We start from the raw sequence: 23,606 nt of genomic DNA on the forward strand, positions 1-23,606 counted from the left end.
TATCAACTCTTACACATCGGTTTTCATGAACAAATAACATCTTAAAACAAGAAGTAAAATCAATACCTAATTTTTGTGTTTAAATATACTGTACTTTTGCACATGCTTTTCAGCCTTTAACCTGAATACCCACCATTTAGGTGGACATTCTTTATGCAGAGATGGAATTACTTTAATCTCAAAGCATTAAAAAAAATTCTGCATTGAGGAAAAAAACAAAAAACAAAACATATATATATATATATATATATATATATATATATATATATATATATATATATATATATATATATATATATATATACATAAACACACACACACACACACACATACACACACACACACACACACACACACACATATAAATAAAAACAATTTAAAATCCAAATTCATCTGCCGTTTTATTCTTTTTTCAATAAAGGCGGACGGTAACAAACAGTGCAGCTAATGACTTTGATTCCCTTTCAACTGAAGTTCAATAAGATACGCCTATTAAAATGTGAGCTACTAAGGAAGACCTTTGGTGCCAGATTTCTTTATGAACCATTTTTCTTCTTCTTCTTCTTCTTCGTTTTAATGATGTTACTAATTGTATCTTGAATCATCATCACAGGTGCTTTCAATTATTTATTCGATATAAATGAGCCTGAAGCAAAGCGACATTGATAATGTATTGAAATCATATTCAAATGCAAATGAAGTAGTAAATCATGCAATGCAATAGTGTGATTAACACAAAGAGCTGCACTGCTCTGAGAAAATGCTGAATGTAAAGCACCATGAAATATGAATATAGTGTAATGGGATAATGATTTTATAATGCAGAAGTCATAAGCAGTGTGTAATTTAGAGTGACTGTATTGTACTAGTAGATTTTTTTTAAAGTGAAATCAATGAATTCCTGGCTCCTGAAGAGAGAAATACTAAAAAAAGGTTTAAGTAAAAACACAATAGAGGAACATTGAACAGCAATAAATTACTAGGCTTTGAAATGTATTTTTGTTGTGAACATAATCTGGTAATGTAAAGCTGTTACAAAATTTAAGAATAAAATAAAAAGCAATGGCAGTTTAAAAGTGTTTCATTGCTGAAATAAGCTCGGTATCAATGAGACAGTTTTTTTTTTATTTTTGATTATGTAACTATGTGTATAGTATAAAGAAAGCATACACCACACACAACTTTTCAGACATAAGATATTAATTCAACATACTAAATATTATACGCTACTAACTGGATATCAGTTACAGATATTAGATATTTATTTACATTTTGCAGCTTACACAGCAGTGTATAAGCATTATAGATATAACTCACTATTTTCAGCTAATTTTCTGTATATTAATCTGCGATTCAACTGCATGAAAACAAGAAGTATGTGTAGAAATAATTGATTGTTGTTGAAGTGTAAACATCGCTTCATCTCTGCTCACAATCTGTTTTTCCGATTGCCATCTGGCGAACGTTATCAGGGAAACCAGTCACGTACAGACAGGTTAAAGAATCACATCTATATAATATGCCTTATAGTGATCAGTGTTAAAAATTTACCTAAGTTTCACCATCAGCAATTCGATTACACTGTGTGTAAATAATAATTAAACTTAGAATGTAAATTTAAAGTGATATATATTTGTGTTGGGTCTGAAACAGTTTTCAGCTTATAAATAACAATAAACATCCAATCACGTGGCTCAGGTGCTATACAATAGGCTGCAATGAAATTTAAGTATGAATATGAAATTAGAATTGTTGATGATATGGTATATTTTGACTGTAAAATGACAAGGTACAACTTTGCTGGGTGACAAATGTTGTACTATGTCATGCTATTCTTCTATGTCATTGCCACCTAAAATTATTATTAAACTATTATTACGAAACTAAATTATCAATTCAACTTTTCCTCAAACATTTCTTTCTGGTTTAAACCGTGGTAGAGACTTTTGCCCTAGAAGGCAGCCCAGGCCATGCGCTCAGTGGTGAATATTGCACTCCAGTCTCCGGTGGAAAAAACGACTATGGCTCCTTCACCCCCCTGAATACGCTCAGCCATATACTGCAGCGAGGAATCAGCTGCTTCACATGCTGACTTCCTATCACACATAAACAATCTTATTTATTGTCACTCAAGTAAACACATTCAGCAATGAGCAGGTGTTTCATTATGCAAAATAAACTAACCATGAATCTCAGTACCGTTTCCTTTATTTGATGTAAAAATCACATCATTTATGGCAATGATAGTATGTGACACTGAATGGTGGAGAGTAAAATAAAATAGATGCAATTACAGAAAATATACTAATAAACCAATATCCATTCAGTGTCAAAGTGCATATTACTACTAGTATGATGATGATGATGATGATGATGGTTATGATGATGATGATTATCCTTTATATTGTATTATAGCTACTAGTAGTATTTGATATAGAAAAAAAGTATTTTATTTTAGTGTCACAATTATTTATTTGTTTGTTTATTTATTATATTTTAGTAATAGCAGTTATTGCTTTTGTTACTGTTGCTGCTTGTTATTAGTAAGAATATTGTTATTCTTAAATTTCAATAAACTTTCATTATAATGTATGTCCCTGTAATTTCATAATGCATATCTTATTTTAAATGACAAGGCTATTCTTCCCAATACCAAATACCTACTTATACTACTACTTTTAGTACCACTACTACTAATAATAATGATGATGTTTTCTTTTCACTGTTCACCCCAACATAGCTAGAACATTCCAAAGAACCTTCTTTTTGTTCGTTTGTTTGTTTGTTTGCATGGTCACTAAACTCAAAGTGCATGGTCAAAAGAAATCCACAGTTATTTTTCACCCTATTACCCTTATGTTTTTGCTTCACAAAAATAAAATCAATTTTTAATTTAAAATGTCAGCCCAAATGCTGGGCCACACTTTGTTCTACTACTACTGTTCCAATTCCCTGTGCAAGAAAAAAAGTATCAGGTTTTCAATTTGTGTCCTGCTGTGTGATAAAGCAGCATAACCTAGCAGACTCTATGGACACAACATCATTCAGGAAGAGAACAGTATAACACAGGCTCAAACTAGTAGCAGAGTTAGGGCATTTATTCATTACAGGTGCAGTGGCACAGAGGACTGTCTGGAAAAAAGAAATGGCAGACGTTCTGACATAAAAGTTTCTTCTAGGTTTGACTCGGGCACAAACACATTTCTTAACATGGCAAGGAACCAGGGAATATGCGTGTTCTAATCAAAGAAGCAGCGATTTCACATGAAAGACCTGGCAACGTAAGCCATCATGGTTCCCAGAGCCAGATGGAGTGGCTCTGTTGCTATGCGGAGGCCGGTATTTAAAAGGATAAACACAAAGACAGCAAGTAAAAAAAAAGTGAAGCGGCTCTGTCCATTTCCACAGTCATTACTGTAGAAATCACAAGCAAACAATAGCCTGCTGACCCTCCACACACACTCTGCCTCATTATCCTCTACCAACCGTGGCTGTCTGTCTGATCCCCTCCCCTCTTACACACCAATTAAAATGATTGGCAATGGCAGTGTCAGATCCTCATGCCACATACGTTAGTCTGGCATGTTCATACAAAATCTGAAGATGGTGTGGCTGTATGGAGACATTTTTCAATGCACTGCCTGCACAATAAAAAAAGGGAGAAAAAGAAAAAAGAAAAGAACAGCAGCAAAAAGCAAGCTGAGAAAGAGCATAATAACACCCAGCAGGCTGGAGTGCTGGCCAGAAGGATTTCATACAAGTTCTGTGAAATTCACATGCCAAACAGAATGCAAAAGTTTAGTATAAAAAACATCTGCCATCATGTAAAGATGTTAGAGCAAAACTTGAAAAATTAGAGCTAAAAATGAATAATTACAGTTTACTTAGCATCTTGAAATTTAAATTCAACTACATTTTAACTGGATAAATGTATCACTTATGAGAAAGCTCAGATGACATGGAAAAATGCCCTGAGACAATATGAGGAAGAAAGATTGAAATAAACCAAGGATAGTAAATATACCGTATGGGCAGAAAATGTATTATCACTTAAACATTAAACCAATTTTGATACAATTATGAGCTACTCACTAACTTAAGAGCAAAACTGTTTGTGGCAATTGTAGTCCTTTGCCATTAAACCAATGTGCACTAGATTACACATATTAGAGATTTTGTATATTTATTAAATACAAAAATCTGTTCAAACGAACATAGAATCTCCTGATCCTATAGATCTTTTGCAAGCACTTTATTAAGCACTTTATTGTCATGGAGGATCCAGAGCAAATCCAGTGACCACAGAGGATGAGGGAATACACCCTGGATATAAATGCTACAGACTTCATTTTATTATTTTTACTAGAAACCTTTTAGAAACGTTTTTGTTTTTGTTGAATTAGATTTTTTTAGTCCGCTGGAGTGTTTAATTAAAACGTCACTAGGTTCCCTAAGGGAACGAGAGCTGCGTCGAAAACGCTTTGGGAACGCCTGGCCGTGTTCACGCTCTGAATCACGTGTAAAATCTGGCCAATAGGTCTGCTTATTAGCCGGAAAATCTTTCCTGTGAAGGGCATAGCAGACGAACAGCTACTCCGACTTCCTCCACCGACTCGTCCTGTGCCAGTACTGGACACAGTCGATTTAGCTTTTCCTGGTTAGGGCCTCGGAAAGAAGGAGGGCAGAATGCCTTCAAAATGACAGGTTGTGAGGAAGCTGGAGGCACCTTAGGCACATACCCCGGCTTGGGGTACAGAATAGCACTGGCCATGCCAGGGGCAAACTCCAGGAGAGACAGGGCCACGGAAAGAGCCTGTAGGGCCCCGACCCTCTTAAGGGAGAAGATTGCCGGAAGAAAAGCGGTCTTAACCGACAAATACCCAAGGGCCACCTCGGCGAAGGGCTCGAAGGGGGCTCACACCATGTGGTGAACAGATCGCATTTAGCGGCATACAACCTCCTCGTGGAGGAACTCTGGAATGGAGAATAGTCTTTACTACCTCAGTAGAGAGACCAGCTGCTAGGAACTCCCCCCCTTCAGGGGCCACAGCTTCCATAACTCTGGGCAGGGGTGAACCAGGGTTCCCCCTGCCTGTGGGAGGAGATCCCCCCTGGGAGGACTTTTCCAAGGAGGGACAGCAGGCCTGCAAACCATGGTCTGCCCGGCCACCGAGGTGCCACCAGGAGGAGAAGAGCTCCATCCTGGCAGATTCTCCCCAGAACTCCCGGGAGCAGCACAACAGGGGGAAAGGCATACAAACGGATCCTCAGCGGTTCTCTCTCTCTCTCTCACCCAGCCCCAGAGGGGACAGTGCAAAGTCTCCCAAGTCGCAAACAGATCCACCTGGGCTTTGTACTATCTCTGCCATATCTGCTCCACCACCTCGGGGTGGAGCCTCTATTGCCCAAGCCTCTGCCCTTGCCTCGAAAGGGCATCTGCTCTCCAGTTCAACCGACCCGGGATGTAAACTGCTCTTAATGAGCGGAATTTTCCCCGGGATCATAGATGGATCTGCTGCGCCAGCCTGTACAGGGGTCGAGACTGAAGACCTCCCTGGCGGTTGATGTATAAAACCACCAATATGTTGTCTGTAAGGACCAACACATGGGGACCTCTCAGGTCTTGGTGAAAGTATTCCAGTGCCAAGAACACGGCCATCATCTCCAGGCTGTTTATGTGCCATAAAAGATGTGACTTGTCCCACCGACCTTAGAGGCCCCGGCCACTCATGACCGCTCCCCACCCCGTGAGCGATGCGTCCGTCGTTAGCATTAAGCGATGACAAGGAGCTCCAAGGACGGGGTCTTGGGACAGGAATGTAGGTTCTCTCCATACTTCTAAGGCTCGCAGGGCTCACCTCGAGACCTTGATAGTACGGAACGGATTTCCCTTTCGGGAGAACCCTCTGCCTCTGAGCCACCACTGGAGTGGTCTTAAATGGAGGCGGCCAAGTGGGATCACACTGCCCGCTGCCGCCATGAGACCGAGCAGCCTCTGGAACTGCCTCACAGGCAGTGACTGGCCTGCTTTTACTCTCTTGAATGCAGTGAGGATGACTTCGAGCCTGGCAGGAGACACTTGTGACCGCAACACGGTCGAGTCCCACATTACGCCCAAGAAGGTGGTTCTTTGTACTGGAGAAAGCACACTCTTCTTTGCGTTTAGTCTTAACCATAATTTCTTCATGTGGGCGAGAACGACATCTCGATGCTGGACTGCCTGAAGCTCTGATCGGGCTAATACCAACCAATTGTTGATATAGTTTAGAATGTGGTATCGGGTCTAGAGCCAATTCATGCACTTGGTAAATGTGCGGGGTGAGTGCCAGGCTTGGGCTGCACCTACCGAGCAGCCCCGTGAAAGCGGTGGGGAAGGTACTGCTGAAGGTACCGCTGCGGTTTAGACTCCTGAAACCTGTCGACAACCGCCCCTACCGAGTCGCCGAACCAGATGATAGCCAGCTAGCATCTCTTCAACCCTGGACATCTCCCCATAGCCGCACTTCCTGAACCCTACTATATTTGCGTATAGCAAATGCGGGGGAAAGGTACGGGCTGCATACGGTGTCTCTCAGGACCTAGACACCTCGGTGTGTAAGTCGGGAAAAAAACGGTAGGCCCCGGGGCGGAGGCTGTGCCGCGGGATGCAGGAAATGCCTATTCAGCTAGCTGGGAACGCGTTGCTTCCGCTTCTCGTAGGGCCAAGCTATCTATAACTTAGCGATGGCCTGTGTCACTACCTCCAGGAGCTCCTTGAACAGCACAGGCTGTGAGGAGTCCTCCTTGGAGAAAGGGATCCAGAGCTCCGCATCACACTTGCCACACGCGCCGGAAGAAAGGACCACCAAACTTTTACATTACAGGACTCATCCTTCTCTATGCCTTCTTCTAGGTCGGCCTGCGAGCCCCACGAACTTCAGCGCTGCTTCGCCTCAGTGAGAGCGGGGCCTGAGCCGCAAGGAAGATCACTTTCCTCGATGAGTGATCTCTGGGAGAGGAGAGTGCGGATAGCCATACGGCTACAGAACAGACAAGCAACCAACGCAAAGCTTTATATAAAATAAAACAGGGGCAAGGGGGACACACATGCAAAAGTTTGTTTGCTTTTTTTCCATGCTGCACAGATTCACACACAAAGTGCTTACCTGAACAACAGAAGCTGATGTCGCTCCCATCGCTCTCCCATTTTGTAGCTTCCTGGTTTGTGCGACGTCGCCCACCAATGACGTCACACCTGCCTATTGGCCAGATTTTACACGATTTAGCTCATGTTCCTGAAAGGGAACTAGATTTACCACAATAATCTTACATGAAATTATACATTTTAGGTTAATCTAAGTGTCTGGCCATATTAAAATTATTTTTCAAAATTGATTGTGGTAGGGAAAAAAAAACCCATACTGAATTCAATGTTGGAAAAAACCCACAAAAGAAATGGAAAGAATGCAGAAAATTTTTAAAACATCTCTCAAATAAAAAAAAAAGCTAAAAAGAAAAAAAATTGTAAAAGCTCTCAAAGATATAGGCAGTTTCTGTCCACCAGCTTAGTGCCAATTACAATGTTTTGAGCCTCGAGAGTCAGTGCTCCTTCAATCTAAGTCAGTCTAGGTCAATTTAAATTGTAATAAAGGCATATCTCTTATTGTAAACAGAAAGCAGTCTGCACAAAGGTTAGGTAATGCAGTTCCTTTTCTTCCACTCAAGACAGTAATGAAATGGGGGACTCTGGTGTCAGACACTCGGCTTCAGGTGGGAAAAGGGAAAGAGATATTGAGCTCAGCTGGCAGTGTATAAAGCATGCACTACATCCTCTGTCTCATTCGCTGGGATTGGGCATGCTCTCACTATGTGCCTGAAATGCTAAGAGACTATGAATGCAGTTATACCGTGTCCTTCTTTAAAATCCAATCACACACGTTATCTCGTTTTGTTACTTTCCTGTAACCTTAATCGGCCTGTCCTTCCATTCTAAACAAAGCCAGTGATTTTATACTTTGGTTTCTCCAATCAGCACTCAGACATTTGAAACACTTTAAGAAAAAAAACAATTATTATATTAGTTTATTATATTACTTTTTGATTGCATACAAAAAAGTTAACTACTTTAATATGTAAGCTATATTTGTTTGTCCAGAATCAAGATCCTCACTAATGGTGGCTGAGGTGAGCCACTTTAATGCAAGGCACATTTTTATAGTGCTGCACTATACAGGCTACACAATGCAACATACTTCAGTTCTCTCCTTACTGACTGTCCGGGCTGAAAAGCCATCCGGTGACTTAGACTGGGAATAGGTCATGAGACTGCTGTACTGCACTTACTACTAAGGCAAAGCATGAGTGGGTAACCATGCATAAAATATTCAATGATCAAATTCAGCATAATCAAAAAAATTGTACAATTAAACCCCCATATTTGCTGTTTCAGTTACAATAGTCGATACATTTACATTACATTTACATTTGCGGCATTTAGCAGACGCCCTTATCCAGAGCGACGTACAAAAGTGCTTTTAATCTTTAGTAATAAATAAATCTACACTGGTACGCAAGATTACAAACTCAATATAAATATAACTCGAATTCTACAAACTTGGAAAGTGCTAATTTAGGTATTTCAGGAAGAGGTAGGTCTTCAGTCGTCGCTTAAAGATAATCAGGGACTCTGCTGTACGGACATCTAGGGGAAGTTCATTCCACCACCTCGGTGCCAGAACAGAGAATTTTGACAATAAAATATAGCAAACAATTATTATTCAAATCGTGGGCTGTTCTGAGAACTGTTATAAAATCTACCTGGCTGTTAGTCACTAAGAGCTATTAGATAAACTTTCATGGTATTGCAGTGCTTGTGTTTAAGAAAACTTTATTTTGTTTAATACTGGCCTTAATGTGGAAGAGAAGTGATGCTATTGCTGCTTTGCAAATACTGGGTCTTCCAGTAAATTTAAAATCATGTAAGCCTTACATAACATGTCAGTCTTTCTACTGAGCCAGCCATTTTACAAACCTTACTTGATGTCTAATGCCAACACTTTTTTTTTTTTTTTTTTTTTAATCAAAGGGGTGAAGCCAGGCCACTTTCTATTTAGTACAACATAAAAATGAAATTGAGCTTGACACAGTATTTGCATACTCACTTATTAAAATAGCTTTTTGTTATAACTGGCAAATTCACTTTCAAAAAACCTTTATTACTTTAGGCATAGGGTTAATAAAATCTAATTATTAAATCTTACATGTCTTGGATACACCTGACTGCTCAGTCTTATTGAAACTCACTACAATGGACTTTTTTCCCACTGCAGTAGGATGTTTTTAAACCATCCCACAGCTGAGAACTTCAGTGTAGTCATGATCAGTAAAGCCAGTTTGATTCAACATAGCTCTAGGGGGTTCTTAATCAGCACATAAGACAGTCATCTTCATGCTTCAATAAATCACCTGATCTTTTAATTTCACCATTTGCTATATTAATAGTGCTAATTGTCATTCGATTTGAATGTAACTGCACACATCTGAGTGCTTGACATTTTTTAATTAACAGTTTTTCAGTTCTGCAGTTTTTCAGCAGCAGAATTTCTAGATTTTCTACACAATGAAACCAGTCATAACAGGCATAAGATAATAAAATAATTATAATAAGATTTTTCTGCTCTAATATTTAACAGCAAATTAGCTATCTCAAGATTTAAGAAGAATAAAAGTTTGTATTCTACCATCCATGCCAATTTTATTTTTATACCTTCAAAAAATGCATGAAACCTGGCATATGCAATATTTTATATTCTTATGATCCAACTATATGTGAGGCCCCAGATACAAAGACATTTATCTAGGCTGGCTACCTGGGGAGTATTGTGTCCAGTGATTTATCACCTCTTCTATCTGCACACCAGATCGAGTTCCATGACACTCACGGAATTGATTTAGCTTCTGACTCGTGTCAGGTGTTTCCTTTCATTTGTCCCAACGTGTTATATTCACTTTCTGTCAATCAGTCTAATGCCTAAATGTGCTAGCTAGATAAACCTTGGATTCACATTGAACATCAGTTTTAGGGATTAGATGAGCTGCAAACTGGAGATTCAAAGATCCAACAGGGAAAGAAAATGATCAATCAGTACCTTGTTCCATGTGAAAGAGGATTAGCCTGGCCAAGGTGACTTTCAGAATAGATTCGCCATGGCCAGTGCAGGACACAGCACCACTTCTATTGTCTGTATATCCACCTGAGTCTTATCTCCGACACACACACACACACACACACACACACACACACACACACACACACACACACACACACACAAAATACCTATGCATAATTAACTTGACTTCATGATAAAGCATGTATCACACAAATGCAATCATAAAGTACAAAGTAAATATAAATTGCAAGGTCAAGCAGCTCACCAATGAAAGGAGAATCTCTAACTCTTTCCACCATTTTGTTCTGGATTTCTCCAGTCGAAGTTGCACAGGCAACATTCCCAAATACACACAGAGCCACTGCTCCAACTATGTCATAGCCACTGTGAAATTAGACAAGTCTGAAATATATATACTTTTTTCAATTATTAAATTATACAGTGTCATGTCATTTAAAACAAGTGCACCTTGTGCAATAGATTGAATTATTTATATCTTTATCTCAAATCATCTTCTTTGAATTTCTTCAACATATCCCCATATCCTGCCAAGGATTGTCTATCAATATCTAGAGCAGGGTGAGAAAAGATTTACTTTCCAAAGTGTGAAGAAAACTTTGGACATCATCTCTTATTTTGAAAGGTGTAGCCCAAGAGAGCACACTCTGATATTGGTAAAGATATAGAATGAAGGGTGTGAATGGATGGAATCTCACTCAAATAACATGCTCAAAAATGTCTGAAAATTATAAATTTTTTTTTTAGTTTGGCCTAAAGAGATTTCTAATCCTTCTGTGGCTTCTTTAGAATGTTAAAGTTAAAATCTATTGATCTACCATAATGAATATTATATGCACCATCTAAACGTAGCAGATTACAAGTGTAATATTTACAGTCACAAAAGTGGTAGACAGGACACAAAATGAACATCTGCTGGACAAGGAGAAGAAAAAGAAGAATCCAGTTGTAGGTCAGCAATACAGCAATAGTGTAGGAATTATTGACATTTTTTAAATACTTTCCCAATTACCTTCAATACTTCAAGACTCATAAGAACTTCTGCAAGACTCATACTTATAGGAAGGACAGAGAATTAATATGGTTAAAATCCCATATCCCAGTTGTGCCAGATCACAGTGCAAATCAAAATCACATTCATCGTTTCAATTGTTTTTGGCAGTACAAAGCAGATTCTCCAGCTCCAATTCATTGTTCAGCTACAAGCATGGCCGCAGGAAGTGGGAGTGCTGGGGGGCTGCAGCACCCCCTATAGGCGAGGGAGAGATTTAAAAATATTAAAGGCCTATTAAAAATATTTTGCACAATTTATAAATTCCTTATGGATATTTTAGGAAATGATTTTGACACACGTAGGCTATTAAGTGTATTTTGGATTTTAATTTAATTATTTTGATTATTTTAATGATATTGATTTTTCAAGTTCATTTGTAAAGCGCGTTTCACACGCGCGGGTGATTTTAGTTTGGCTTTCTCTGGCAGCGCGCAAACATAGCCTAAATGCCTTGCCCTTGTGGAAGATAAAATTAGCTCTTCGTACCTTTTACAACAACATGAAGATATCAGAAAAAGAGATCGGTGGTCTCTTTCCTGCTCGTGTTCCACATCCCTCTCAAAGCGCAGAGCGGTAGGCTATAACGCGTCTTTGTGTGGAAATATAAAACTGTTCTTTTGTTTTTTTTTATTATTATTTCAAAACAACCCCCCAACCACCGCAACACCGCTGGTATTTGGTCCATTACCACCGCGGTGGTAAAAAAAAAAAGTGCCATCGTCACAGCCCTATGTTATTTTTTAAAATGTATTCTAAATAGGCCCATAGGCTCATAGGTTTTTTTGTCAAAAAATAAATAAATAAATAAATAAATAAATAAAATTCACAGCACCCCCTGTTCAAAATTACTTCCAGCGGCCCTGGCTACAAGGTGAAACACAATCAACCACATTTTGAGCCATGTGGTTGAACCTGAACAGTCAAGTCGTGTCTGTACATTTTAAACTCATCCTATTTACAATCGTCAATAAGGACAAGTGATCCAGCTCCACTGACAGCTGTAACATCCAAAATCCAAAAGTGGCAAAAAAAACCAGGAAGCAAACAGTTTTCTTATGAAGCATATTTGTCAGATTCATCTGGCACAGAATCCTGAGGCATCAATCAATTTTGACAAGAACTAGATTACTCCTTTAAAATCGCCAGCAAAAGCTGGATCAGGCTTAGCAGCTTTGGGGAAAACAGCATTTAAGAGCTGTGTAATGCTGTATTTAAAGACTGTGTAAAGCCTGTATTTCAAACCGTATAGAATTATAAAAATAGGTAGTCAATCTTTTCAAACAGTTTAATAAACAGTATTAATAGGGCATGAAACAGGTCATTTGAAAGCTGTCCTGCTCAGTTTCTTACGCAGTGCATTGGAGTAATACCTGTAGCTAAGATTTTACACATACATGACATACCACATGCACATTTATACATTATTATATCAGTGACTGATGTCTGTAAACTAAGCTATTATTTTAATACAGCAATAATGGTAAGAACATAAGGTATAATAACAGTTGCACCATAACACTGTTGATTGATCTAATCTGTCAGACGGTATTGATTCATTTTCTTGAATAGGCTTTTACAATGATTGCAGTTGTAATTTAACATATTAAGGTTTAGTTTCATTTGCTCAGTATCATTTCTGCAGTAACTGCTTATTCACAGAAACTTGTGTGGTCTTAATAATATAAGGCTAGAAATAAACTAATAAAAAATATTCTGTGATGAGAGTCTCAGTTGTCAGCGCATTGAAATAGTCAGTATCTATTTTGCCCCTGGAAAGCTATGGTTTAAAGGTGTGTTTTTAAAATCTACTTTTAAAACGGATAGGAAAATTATGAGCTGGTAAGGGAACTGTTATAGCTGCTATAATTGTAACTGAAAGTAAAATATAATTTACTTCAAATGTTACACAACATTAAATTTAAATATTATAAAAAAAAAACAATAAAACAATCAATAATAAATTCTAAACTATAAGTTCACTCCCTCATTTACTATTATAAAACATTACATTACGTTTAATTTCTTATTTAAGTACACCGTTACAGAATCATACATTTTTACACTTTTAAATATAAGACATGTGCATATGCATTAATAATAATACACTATGATTACACTATGATCCAGAACAACAAAACATGATAACTGCATTAAAATCTGCTCTATGTGCCATCGCACTGGGCCTGGTGTAATATATGAGCAGGGTCAGGCGGTATGGGCAGAAGGTTGCTGCATAATCACCCTAAACGACGGTGCAGGATAATTGTGTTCCAAGGGCTGTGTATTAAAGAGCCCAGTGACAGCAGTGTGGCTGAGCGCAGGGAGGTCATCAATAATAGAGGTGCGGTAGGGAGGGATGAAAGGTTGTAGCTCAGCCAGCTGTCACTTAACACCCTCTCGGCACTATTTTTACTGGCTCCCAGAGGGTCTGAGGTTACACTCCACCACGACTGAGCCTCCTCTACCTCACCTCCTCGGGAAGCAGAGGTGACAGGAACAGTGCTACCCTGATCTAGATGCATTGCCTTAACCCTCATGTTCTGGTCAAATGTCCTGCTCTGATTTTGTGTTTCATGAATGTTTGAAAGAAAAAGAAGAAGAATTTTAAAACAGTACTCTTTGTTTTAAAGTTCTTGGTGAATGATTTGATAGTTTCTTCATCATAATCATCCTTATCATTATTTTTGAAACATCAATTCTTATGTATTTTGGGAAAATTGAGTTTAGCTAGCAGATCCTAGAATCTGTGTCAGTACACAGTTAAACTGTTCTGGAAGCTGGTGGAAACAATTTAAGTCACTTTATATTGAATTTCTTTCCAATCAGCTTCAATTATTATAATACACATCATTGTTACAGTCCCAGATATAAATTCCTCACTCTTATCATGATAAGATGTGCTGGGTGTCAGGTGTGATTTATGGAATGCAGCAGGGACCAGAATCACTGTTTCGCTTCATTTATAAAAGTCATTTTTTTATGTTTTCATTCTGTTGTGTTTTGTGTTTCTTTAATCACTCTAATCATATATTTATATATATATATATATATATATATATATATATATATATATATATATATATATATATATATATATATATATATATATATTACTAACAATAATAAATTGCTATTGTAGCAGCTATTGTATCGCCATTCACAGTTGAACTACAGACCTAATCACAAATAAAACCATACTGAGGAATAATGACAGGAAAAATAATCAAATAATTCTTAAATGTGAGCAAGACACATAGATACTTTCACATCTTAAATAAACCCAAGATTAGAGTTATATTAGGTACTTTGTTTAATAAATGTACTTGCCAGTAGGATAACCTTTCCTATATGCTGAATATAAGCTCCTAAAAACATGGAAATGGATACAAACATTAAACTAGAGAGCAGCAGTTAAAAAAAAATCAACTTACTATTTAAATGCCTAGAGGAAGAAATCTGAAAGAAAAGATACAGAAGACAAGACTTTTTCCCCCCCAAAAACATCTGCCCAAACATAAAAAAACAAAAAAACATCATAAGATGTCCATCACTATAATCACAAAAATAGTGTGCCTAACAACAGCCAGCATTGACATCCCTTTAAATTTTATATCTAAAAATCTAAAAAAACTTTTTCTGCAACTTTGCAGCCATTATTCTTCTAATATAGAATTATTTGTTTTGTTACAGCACCAGCTTTCAATTCACCATATATAATATAACCCACACAGATACATTTTGTGATGTATTTTTGACAAATTGCTTTAATTTACTTCTTTGTTTTCACTGAAATGAAATGGGATTAACTCTACCCTCGATACTTGGCTTACTCACAAACAAGCTCTCAAACAGAGAGCTACTTACCACTGTGAGTTAAAAAGCTCTCTGACACCGACAGTGTACTTCTTGTTGTGCTGCCACTCTTTCCTCTCCTCCTCAGTCACCAAAGCCTGTAGGAACACTGATGCTCTCTACAAACAGATTCGATCCTCGACCTGTCAACATGATATGCTCGGTCTGGAGAACCCAAAATAGAAAAACAAGAAAAGACATGCTTGCTGTTAATTATTTTGCAAGCAAAAGTGATAAGGCATATTATTACATTCAACTAATACAATTAACTGTGCCAACATGCTGCTTTTAATAGGACTGCATTACGCAACTTACTGAATTTAAATTAATTATGAAATGTTTGTCTTAGAGCTACAGTTTTTTGTAGTTATTGCTTCGAAGTGATAGACTCTGTTGTAAAAATCATCTCCACATCTTTAGATGTGGAATTAACCATGCCCAAACACCTTAAGCACTGTATACTACAATTTATGGTACATTACATAAATGACACATTAATGCAACTTTTCAACCTAACATGTCCAGGTTTCAACCTAACCTGACCCTGGTTTAACTGACAACATCCAAGTGTATTCATACTGTACTTCATGTCTAATATGATCAACTACAGCACTAATGAGGGCAAAATGATTGCTGAAGATAATTAATGAATAACTTCGATAAATTCAGCCATCACGTTACAGAAATTCAAACATTATCATTAAAGTTGGCCTGTATGTTGAAATGATTCCCACTGCAGTAACACAGGCTGTGTGAGCATCACTGATAAGCTTGTAGTAACACTGGCGTACACATCAAATACAGAAAATCAGAAATATTTCATTGTATTTCAGAAGTGGTACAGTTAATTCTATTTAAGAGTTTTGACTCCTTGCTTCACCAATCCAGACACACTTTAAAATCTTTCTCATTACATTGCAGAAAAGGTAAATTCACTGAAAAGGGATGGACATGAGATGTGAAAGACAATCAGTACATACACATCTGTTCAACGTTATTTTCACTCTATCTTTATCTAGGTGACCTTTAAGCCATGAATTTGCAACTCTTGTGGGCCAAAAGAAATTGAGAAAAAAATAAAGCTGCTTTTTTTTATATGTTGTTTGGCACAAGAAAAAAAACACCTTGTCCACTGTCTTTGTGTCTGTCTTGTCTCTGACATTTGAACCTTGTTTTACTCTCTCAAGTTTGTCAAGTCAAGTTTATTTGTATAGCGCTTTTCACAACAGACATTGTCTTAAAGCAGCTTTACAGAAATCAACAGTCAAGGTGAATGGTGTGCATTTATCCCTGATGAGCAGCCATGGCGACTGTGGCAAGGAAAAACTCCCTTAGATGTAATGAGGAAGAAACCTTGAGAGGAACCAGACTCAAAAGGGGAACCCATCCTCATTTGGGTGACATCAAGAGTTTGATCATAAATCTTTCAACAATACGGAACACTGGAGAGTGAGAACTAACATGAGCACTGGAGTATAAGATTATAAGTAAATGTTCTTTCAACAGTCTTTGGTATAAAAGTAGGAGCTACTGAGCTCAACATTTGTGATCATCACAGATCCAGCATCAGCTTCTCCATGCCAGAGCCTTTAAACACTTCAAGTCCAATGTCAAACTCCACACATGCAGTGGGATCCAATTGGCACTGGTACGTCTCTAGATGGTTCAGGATGTTTGCGAGTTTGGCATCTACTACTTTAAAGTCCATAATCTTCATGAGGTGGGACGTGACTGGAGCTGGATGTTGTCAGTTAAACTGGCACCAACATTTATGCATTAAAAGTACAAGGATCACCCTTTATTTTGATGTCTGAACAAAACATCAACTGAACTTCTTTACCTGTATCTGTGTGATTTTATTCATTGTGCTACTGTCACATTATTGGTTGATAGAAATCTGCATAAATTCTCAAGTGTATAGGTTCCCAATAAAGCGAACAGTAAGCATAGATTCTAAATGCCTGCCATAATGTAACCAATATACAAAATATCTCTATAAAAACAAGTACATTAAAATAAACCTGGGATTTGCATTTCAGGCAGCACTATTTAATAGCTGCTGATTGTTGTGTATTTCTGTAGAGAAAGTTGTATGATTTTTTTCTTTTAAGTATTTTTTTATTTGTCAATTTCATTATCAAATTTTTTTTATATATTTTTTTATATTAGGCAGTTTTTCCATTTGGCAAGATATTCTTTGACGTGATTGACTAAAGTGCAGATATTTATTTTTAATTATGGCTCTGCAGGTCAGTGCAGGATAACAGCCAATTCAATGTGAGCACAAAGAACAAAATAAAATTTTAATTGCTTCCTTTTGATTGCTAATTTATTAAAATAATAATAAAAAAAAAAGACAACAACAAATAAATAAATAGTGAAAACTGCACTCTAGATGGTTCAGGATGTTTGCGAGTTTGGCATCTACTACTTTAATCTGCACTTAAACTGGGTGAGTGTATCTGAGCCCCGAACACTGTCAGGAAGACTATTCCAGAGTTTAGGAGCTAAATGTAAAAATGCTCTACCGCCTTTAGTGGACTTTGCTATTCTAGGAACTACTAGAAGCCCAGAGTTTTGAGATCTCAGGGAGCGTGACGGATTGTAGCGTGTTAAAAGACTGGAGAGATACATGGGAGCCAAACCATTTAGTGCTTTATAAGTGAGTAGCAGTAGTTTGAAGTCTATTCGAAACTTAACCGGAAGCCAATGTAGGGACGATAAGATCGGGGTTATGTGGTCATATTTTTTTGACCTTGTGAGAATTCTGGCTGCCGCATTCTGAACTAACTGAAGCTTGTTTATTAATTATTACTCTCTCTGTCTGTTGCACTGCTCTTTAAAGTCACTCATCAAAAATAACTTAAGAAACAATAATATACCCTATTAAAGGAATAGTATATTTCTGTAAAAAGGCAAAGGATAATATAAAGTAAAGAATTAAACCAAAATTTGAACTATAAATTTTTACTGTCTATTTGTCTCTAAATTGGTGGTAATACTGTCTTAAACACATGACAAAATGAGCAAATGTGGCACAATACTACTTTATTTTTTATCTTTCTGTTTTAAATAAAACCAAGACACAAGATCGTTCCAGCTTGGGAAACTTCTTAAATATTAAAGTGTTTATTAATGTCATTTTTCTCTGTCATGTGTAGTGCAGTGCAGATCACAGGCAAAAGCATGAGCTCAGTGAAGCTCATTCGCTGCATTGATCACAGACTGATGAATTTTTAATTTGGCTTATTAAACAGTGCCGCCAAACCCTGGTAAGGCCAAGGTCTTTCGGGGGAGTCAACACAGGTACTGCGTCTAATCAATTCTCTTGTAAGAGCGGCTTCTTGTTTCGCTCATGTCTGCTACAATGAAAGGTGAAATTTGTGTATCAGAGGTGTGAAAGCAAGTTAATAGAGGCTGTTTATTTTGTCCTATTGGCGAATATTTCAAAAGCATAATCGTATGCAGCATAAAAAGAGGTTACAATGAAAAAAAAAAGCTAACAATTCACACATAGAAAAGTGTAATAAATTTGGTCTCTACACTCTGAAAGCATAATCTACTGTAATATTGCTCAACTAAATTTGGTGCCAAATGTCTGCCTGATGATTTTACCTTAAAATGACATAGCATAAATAAATAATTTTTCTGTGCTTCATGATAACATAATGAATCTCTCTTTTTTCAACCATAAAAATTTTCACTGGTAGTAAATGATTATTCCAGAAAGGTAGTAGGAGTTATACAATATGCTTGCCATTAAGACACATTTCTCTTACAAAGCTGCAGTATGGAAAAAAAAAAGAAAAAAGCTGTGCACTTGATCAGTCAAGCCTTTGTGCTCTGTGTGCGAGCCAAATTCGCATTATAAGACTTCCCATTTTCAGCATTACAAAGAGTGCTGATTGAAATCAATCTGAAAATCAGCCAAGCACTGACCTCCCTTTGACTTCATCATCTCAAAGCTGCAGAAGAAAATGCCATGTCTTAAGGAGTCAAAGTGAAATGTAAAAAAAAAAAAAAAAAAAATGCCTTAGAATTTTTTTGGGAATATAAAAGAAAAAAAAACATTAATGTATTTTCAACCAATATAATCTGCTCCAAAGACTTGAAAAAGCTGGACAGAATTTTGCTTTGTATGTGTGATTTACATTCTACGTAGCTGTTGAGGGCAGCACTACAGTGCTGCTTCTTATCATTTTCCATTTTCGAAGTTTAGCTTCAGCTGGCAAATCAGGATAAACATATGGTGTCCAACAGAGGTCTTAGAGTGATGGTGGGTGAAGTGAAGCGTTGCACAAAAACATATTGGCAAGAAAGAACAACTTGAATATAAACAAAGTTATTTCATATGATTCATGTAAGCTATAAAACACAAGCAGGAGTGGTGTTAGAGAAAAATTCTCAACAATGTGATGATATGATACAGACTCTATTTCATAATGAAGTATTTCAATGTTATATCAAATCACAACATGCCATAAACTTTAATCATTAAGATTCACAACAAATCTGTGAAATGGCCAAAGCTGTAAGTTCCTGTTATTAAAAGCAGCTATACAAATATCTTGTTAAATAAGAAAAACCTATACCCTGCCCCAATTGGAAATTTTAAAGCACCAACACTGAAGACTCCTTCTAATAACATCAAATAGTCACCTGTTCATGGAAAGAATAAAAAGGTTTGATGTGTGCATTCTGAGAGATCAACAGGCTGGTTTTGAGCTTTACAGTAAGTACAGTCGCAGTGAGCAGAACAACTGTAACGAGTTACTGTAGACTTCCTGATGGCTCAAATTCAGTCTATTCCCCTCATCTGATCGCTCTCAGAAACACAGCATTTCAGTTTGTAGACCCTCTGCTTATAAAATGTTTTTTGTTTACCACACCATTTTCTATAAACTCAAGCCTGTTCTGTGTGAAATTCCCAGGTGACCAGCCCTCCTGGCACCAACATTTATGCATAAAAAGTACAAGGATCACCCTTTATTTTGATGTCTGAACAAAACATCAACTGAACTTCTTTACCTGTATCTGTGTGATTTTATTCATTGTGCTACTGTCACATTATTGGTTGATAGAAATCTGCATAAATTCTCAAGTGTATAGGTTCCCAATAAAGCGAACAGTAAGCATAGATTCTAAATGCCTGCCATAATGTAACCAATATACAAAATATCTCTATAAAAACAAGTACATTAAAATAAACCTGGGATTTGCATTTCAGGCAGCACTATTTAATAGCTGCTGATTGTTGTGTATTTCTGTAGAGAAAGTTGTATGATGTTTTTCTTTTAAGTATTTTTTTATTTGTCAATTTCATTATCAAAATTTTTTTATATATTTTTTTTTATATTAGGCAGTTTTTCATTTGGCAAGATATTCTTTGACGTGATTGACCAAAGTGCAGATCTTTATTTTTAATTATGGCTCTGCAGGTCAGTGCAGGATAACAGCCAATTGAATGTGAGCACAAAGAACAAAATAACATTTTAATTGCTTCCTTTTGATTGCTAATTTATTAAAATAATATATTAATAAATAAATATAATATATAATAAAAAGACAACAACAAATAAATAAATAGTAAAAACTGCACCTTTTTCATCACAGCACGGGCCAGGCTAACATGGTTAGCAATGTTTCTAACTAAAGAAACAGCCCCAGCACTCAATGATTTTCCCTCCATGATGATGGCATCCAGATCCACTTCTCCATCGGTATTCAGAACAGCGCCATGACCTACAACAAGACAGCAACACTGCCCCTCGAGTCTGTTACACCATCACTCAGAGGAGAACGACTGCTCACTTCACCGCCCCACACAAGCACACCTGTGTTTTCAGCAGGCTTAATCTCAGTTCTACCTCTGGCTATGCACTTTCTCTTGGTGGGAAGAGAGGAGGAGAAATTAAGTCCCCAACCTTTAGGCTTGGACTTCCTTACCCTCTCAGTGTTTAAGTGGGATGTACTCAGGCAATTTAAGCCTGTTGGGAGAGATGAGGGTAACTACTATAATCTGAGCAAACTCTCAGAGGAGGTTTTGACTTATATACTGATAGACCCCAATTCCAGAGCTGTGCACAGAAGTATAGGGTGAAAAGGTGTATGCTTTGACACACTTTAGCTCCCAATGTTTCCATCTGAAAGAAGCCTAGAAGCAAAACTAATTAAAATGTTCTAGGTTCTAGTTTAACTAAATGATTTGCACTGCACTGATGCAACTGTTATAATTAATTAAATTAAACTCTCAGGAAATAGTATGTAACAGATATTACACTGTTTTCCAGAAAAACTAGGTTTTCTTCTGGTGTGATCTGTATCCAAACACCTCAGGTTCTTTTCTTCCATGACATATGCCTAATAATCATCATAGCCAAACATCTAGGAGATTATCAAGTATTAGGTTGAGAATGGGACTAGATTGAAAACCAGAGAAGTGAGACCACAACTCTACAGTACCTCTAGGGTTTGATATATACATTTAAAATATTCGTCTGTTTAGTCTGACTTCATACAATTTTCTTAAACAAGGCATACCAAAAATGTTGTTTAAATGATTTTTTTCCCAACATTATTTCGGAAATATAATTTTATTTTATTTTTCCGAACAAAACAAGTCTTTAAACTGCATCATATGTGCATTCACCATGCTTTAAAAAGCCAGGTTTCCTTGGGACATAAGTGCACCCCACCTATTCACACCTTACTATATGTGTGTCTTCTCTCTAATTATCAGATCACTACATTAGTCATCTATTGATCAGCATTTTATTCACTGGAGCAGAGTGTGCTACTCCAGTGTATTAACCGATCCCCTTGTGAAGTGCTGATTTTGCGTCTCTGCTATGATGAGGTTCTGCCATTTCACCTGTAGTGGCAGTTCTTAGTCGCAAATGAGATAGATCCTGACAGACAGGTTGCGTTAATGAAGTGTCTTATTTGCTCCCTGCTGGCTCACTGTAATCTGATGAATACTCGAGGACCTCTCTTTCTACTCTCAGGATAATCATTAACAGCAAATTAGTAGTGAAACACGGTCCAATTTCCAGTTTTAAAGGAAGACAGAATAGTGTACAGCCTAGTTTTACAGGTTACTCTTCAGGTGGTAAATCCAAAATCAAGCAAACAGAAAAATGGTGTTAGTTGAAACATGTTTAAATGTATTGTTTGACCCCATTCTTTGTCAGCAGCTTTTAGGAAATACAAAATTATTTGTATAAAATATTTATTTATACCACAAATTATGTTAGGACATTTTGACCTGTGAATAAAACATTGAAATTCCTATTTTTTTGCTTTAAAAACCAGGGTTTCACTTCCTGAAACACAGTGTTTCAATACCTAAAACACAGGAGGACCTACTCATATCAAAGGCATTTGTGTATTTATATCCGTAAGCATTCTGTGTACTGCTGATGACTGAGAGTAGGAAAAGACACATTTTGATGGTGTTTAAATTCATTAAACATCCTGTTAGCACTGAAATAATATTACTGACCTGCATCAAAGACTGGATTGCCTCCATCACTTTCACGGCCACTTCAACAGCATCCAGTGCACACCCCCTGCATTTTAGAATGTCATTCCCTGCCCGAGCAGCAGCTTTCAGTCCACACCACGGATGCCTCAGCCAACATGTCGGGGATGGCCCACGCGCCGCCATGCACCACCAACACAGGCTTCATCATCACGTTTCAGCAGATAAACAAACAAACAGCCCACACTGTCAGAGGAGAAGAGAAATTAGTTTCCTATGCATTGCCCTTGGACTGCAATGTGCCATGTAACATGGCCTATTATTCAGACGAGCACTGACAGAATTCTTGCAGCTCAACTCAGTGGAACGGATTGTTTACAGGAAGTTGGTTGTCAGCTTCGCTGTCATGTTTATGCCTGATCCATTATTATGAGGGCCTGTTCTATTTGCCCCTTCCCAGTGCTTTCTCTATTCCCACCTCTTTATTTATAATCAGAATTATAGTCTCTCTTGGCATAATAAATATTTATGTATATTTCATCACAGTCAATGTGGAAATCACTGATTATAAAAAATTAACGTTTGTTATATTTTTAAGTTTAACCTGCTCTCATCTGGCCGAAGTTTTAAACCTGTCATATTGTGTTTATAGCGCCACTGTTCCCAAAATAATTTTGATATTCATTTCCATAAAGTTCAACTGTGGTAATTGTAATTTTTATGCATTTTATGCAAGCTGACTGTCAAGACGATGTTTGCAGTGAAATCAATGAAAGTGATGAATTTTTCATGAATATCAATGTTTTTTTTAATGCAACATTCATGCATTTTATACTTTTTCTTTAACTTCTTGAATAAATACTAGGCATGTTATTAGTTATTATTAGTTATAAAACATGAGCAGGTTTCTGTGTAGACCTCATAATGGTTCAGCAAGACTTAATGTTTTTGCTATTTAAAAAAAATTATATATAAACTCCTATTCTATATTTACATGAATATTTTATATTTCATGTCTAATCATGTTAGAATTAAGATTTAAAAATGTGTGCAA

At 37.2% G+C, this 23,606-nt stretch overlaps 1 protein-coding gene across 1 annotated transcript; it reads right to left on the reverse strand.

Moving 5' to 3' along the window:
* Positions 1-353: 353 nt before the first annotated feature.
* On the reverse strand, positions 354-22,878 carry LOC310725090 (isoaspartyl peptidase/L-asparaginase). The gene is given in 9 exon segments (XM_083539710.1): positions 354-2,088; positions 10,128-10,238; positions 10,414-10,532; positions 15,085-15,174; positions 15,176-15,237; positions 20,672-20,814; positions 22,574-22,594; positions 22,597-22,690; positions 22,692-22,878. Coding segments are annotated over 9 exon segments (849 nt in total). The 5' UTR covers positions 22,764-22,878; the 3' UTR covers positions 354-1,951.
* Between the last annotated feature and the right edge of the window lie 728 nt (positions 22,879-23,606).

The sequence above is a fragment of the Silurus aristotelis genome, assembly GCF_946808225.1.
Source record: "Silurus aristotelis genome assembly, chromosome: 4".
NCBI classification, from domain to species: domain Eukaryota; kingdom Metazoa; phylum Chordata; class Actinopteri; order Siluriformes; family Siluridae; genus Silurus; species Silurus aristotelis.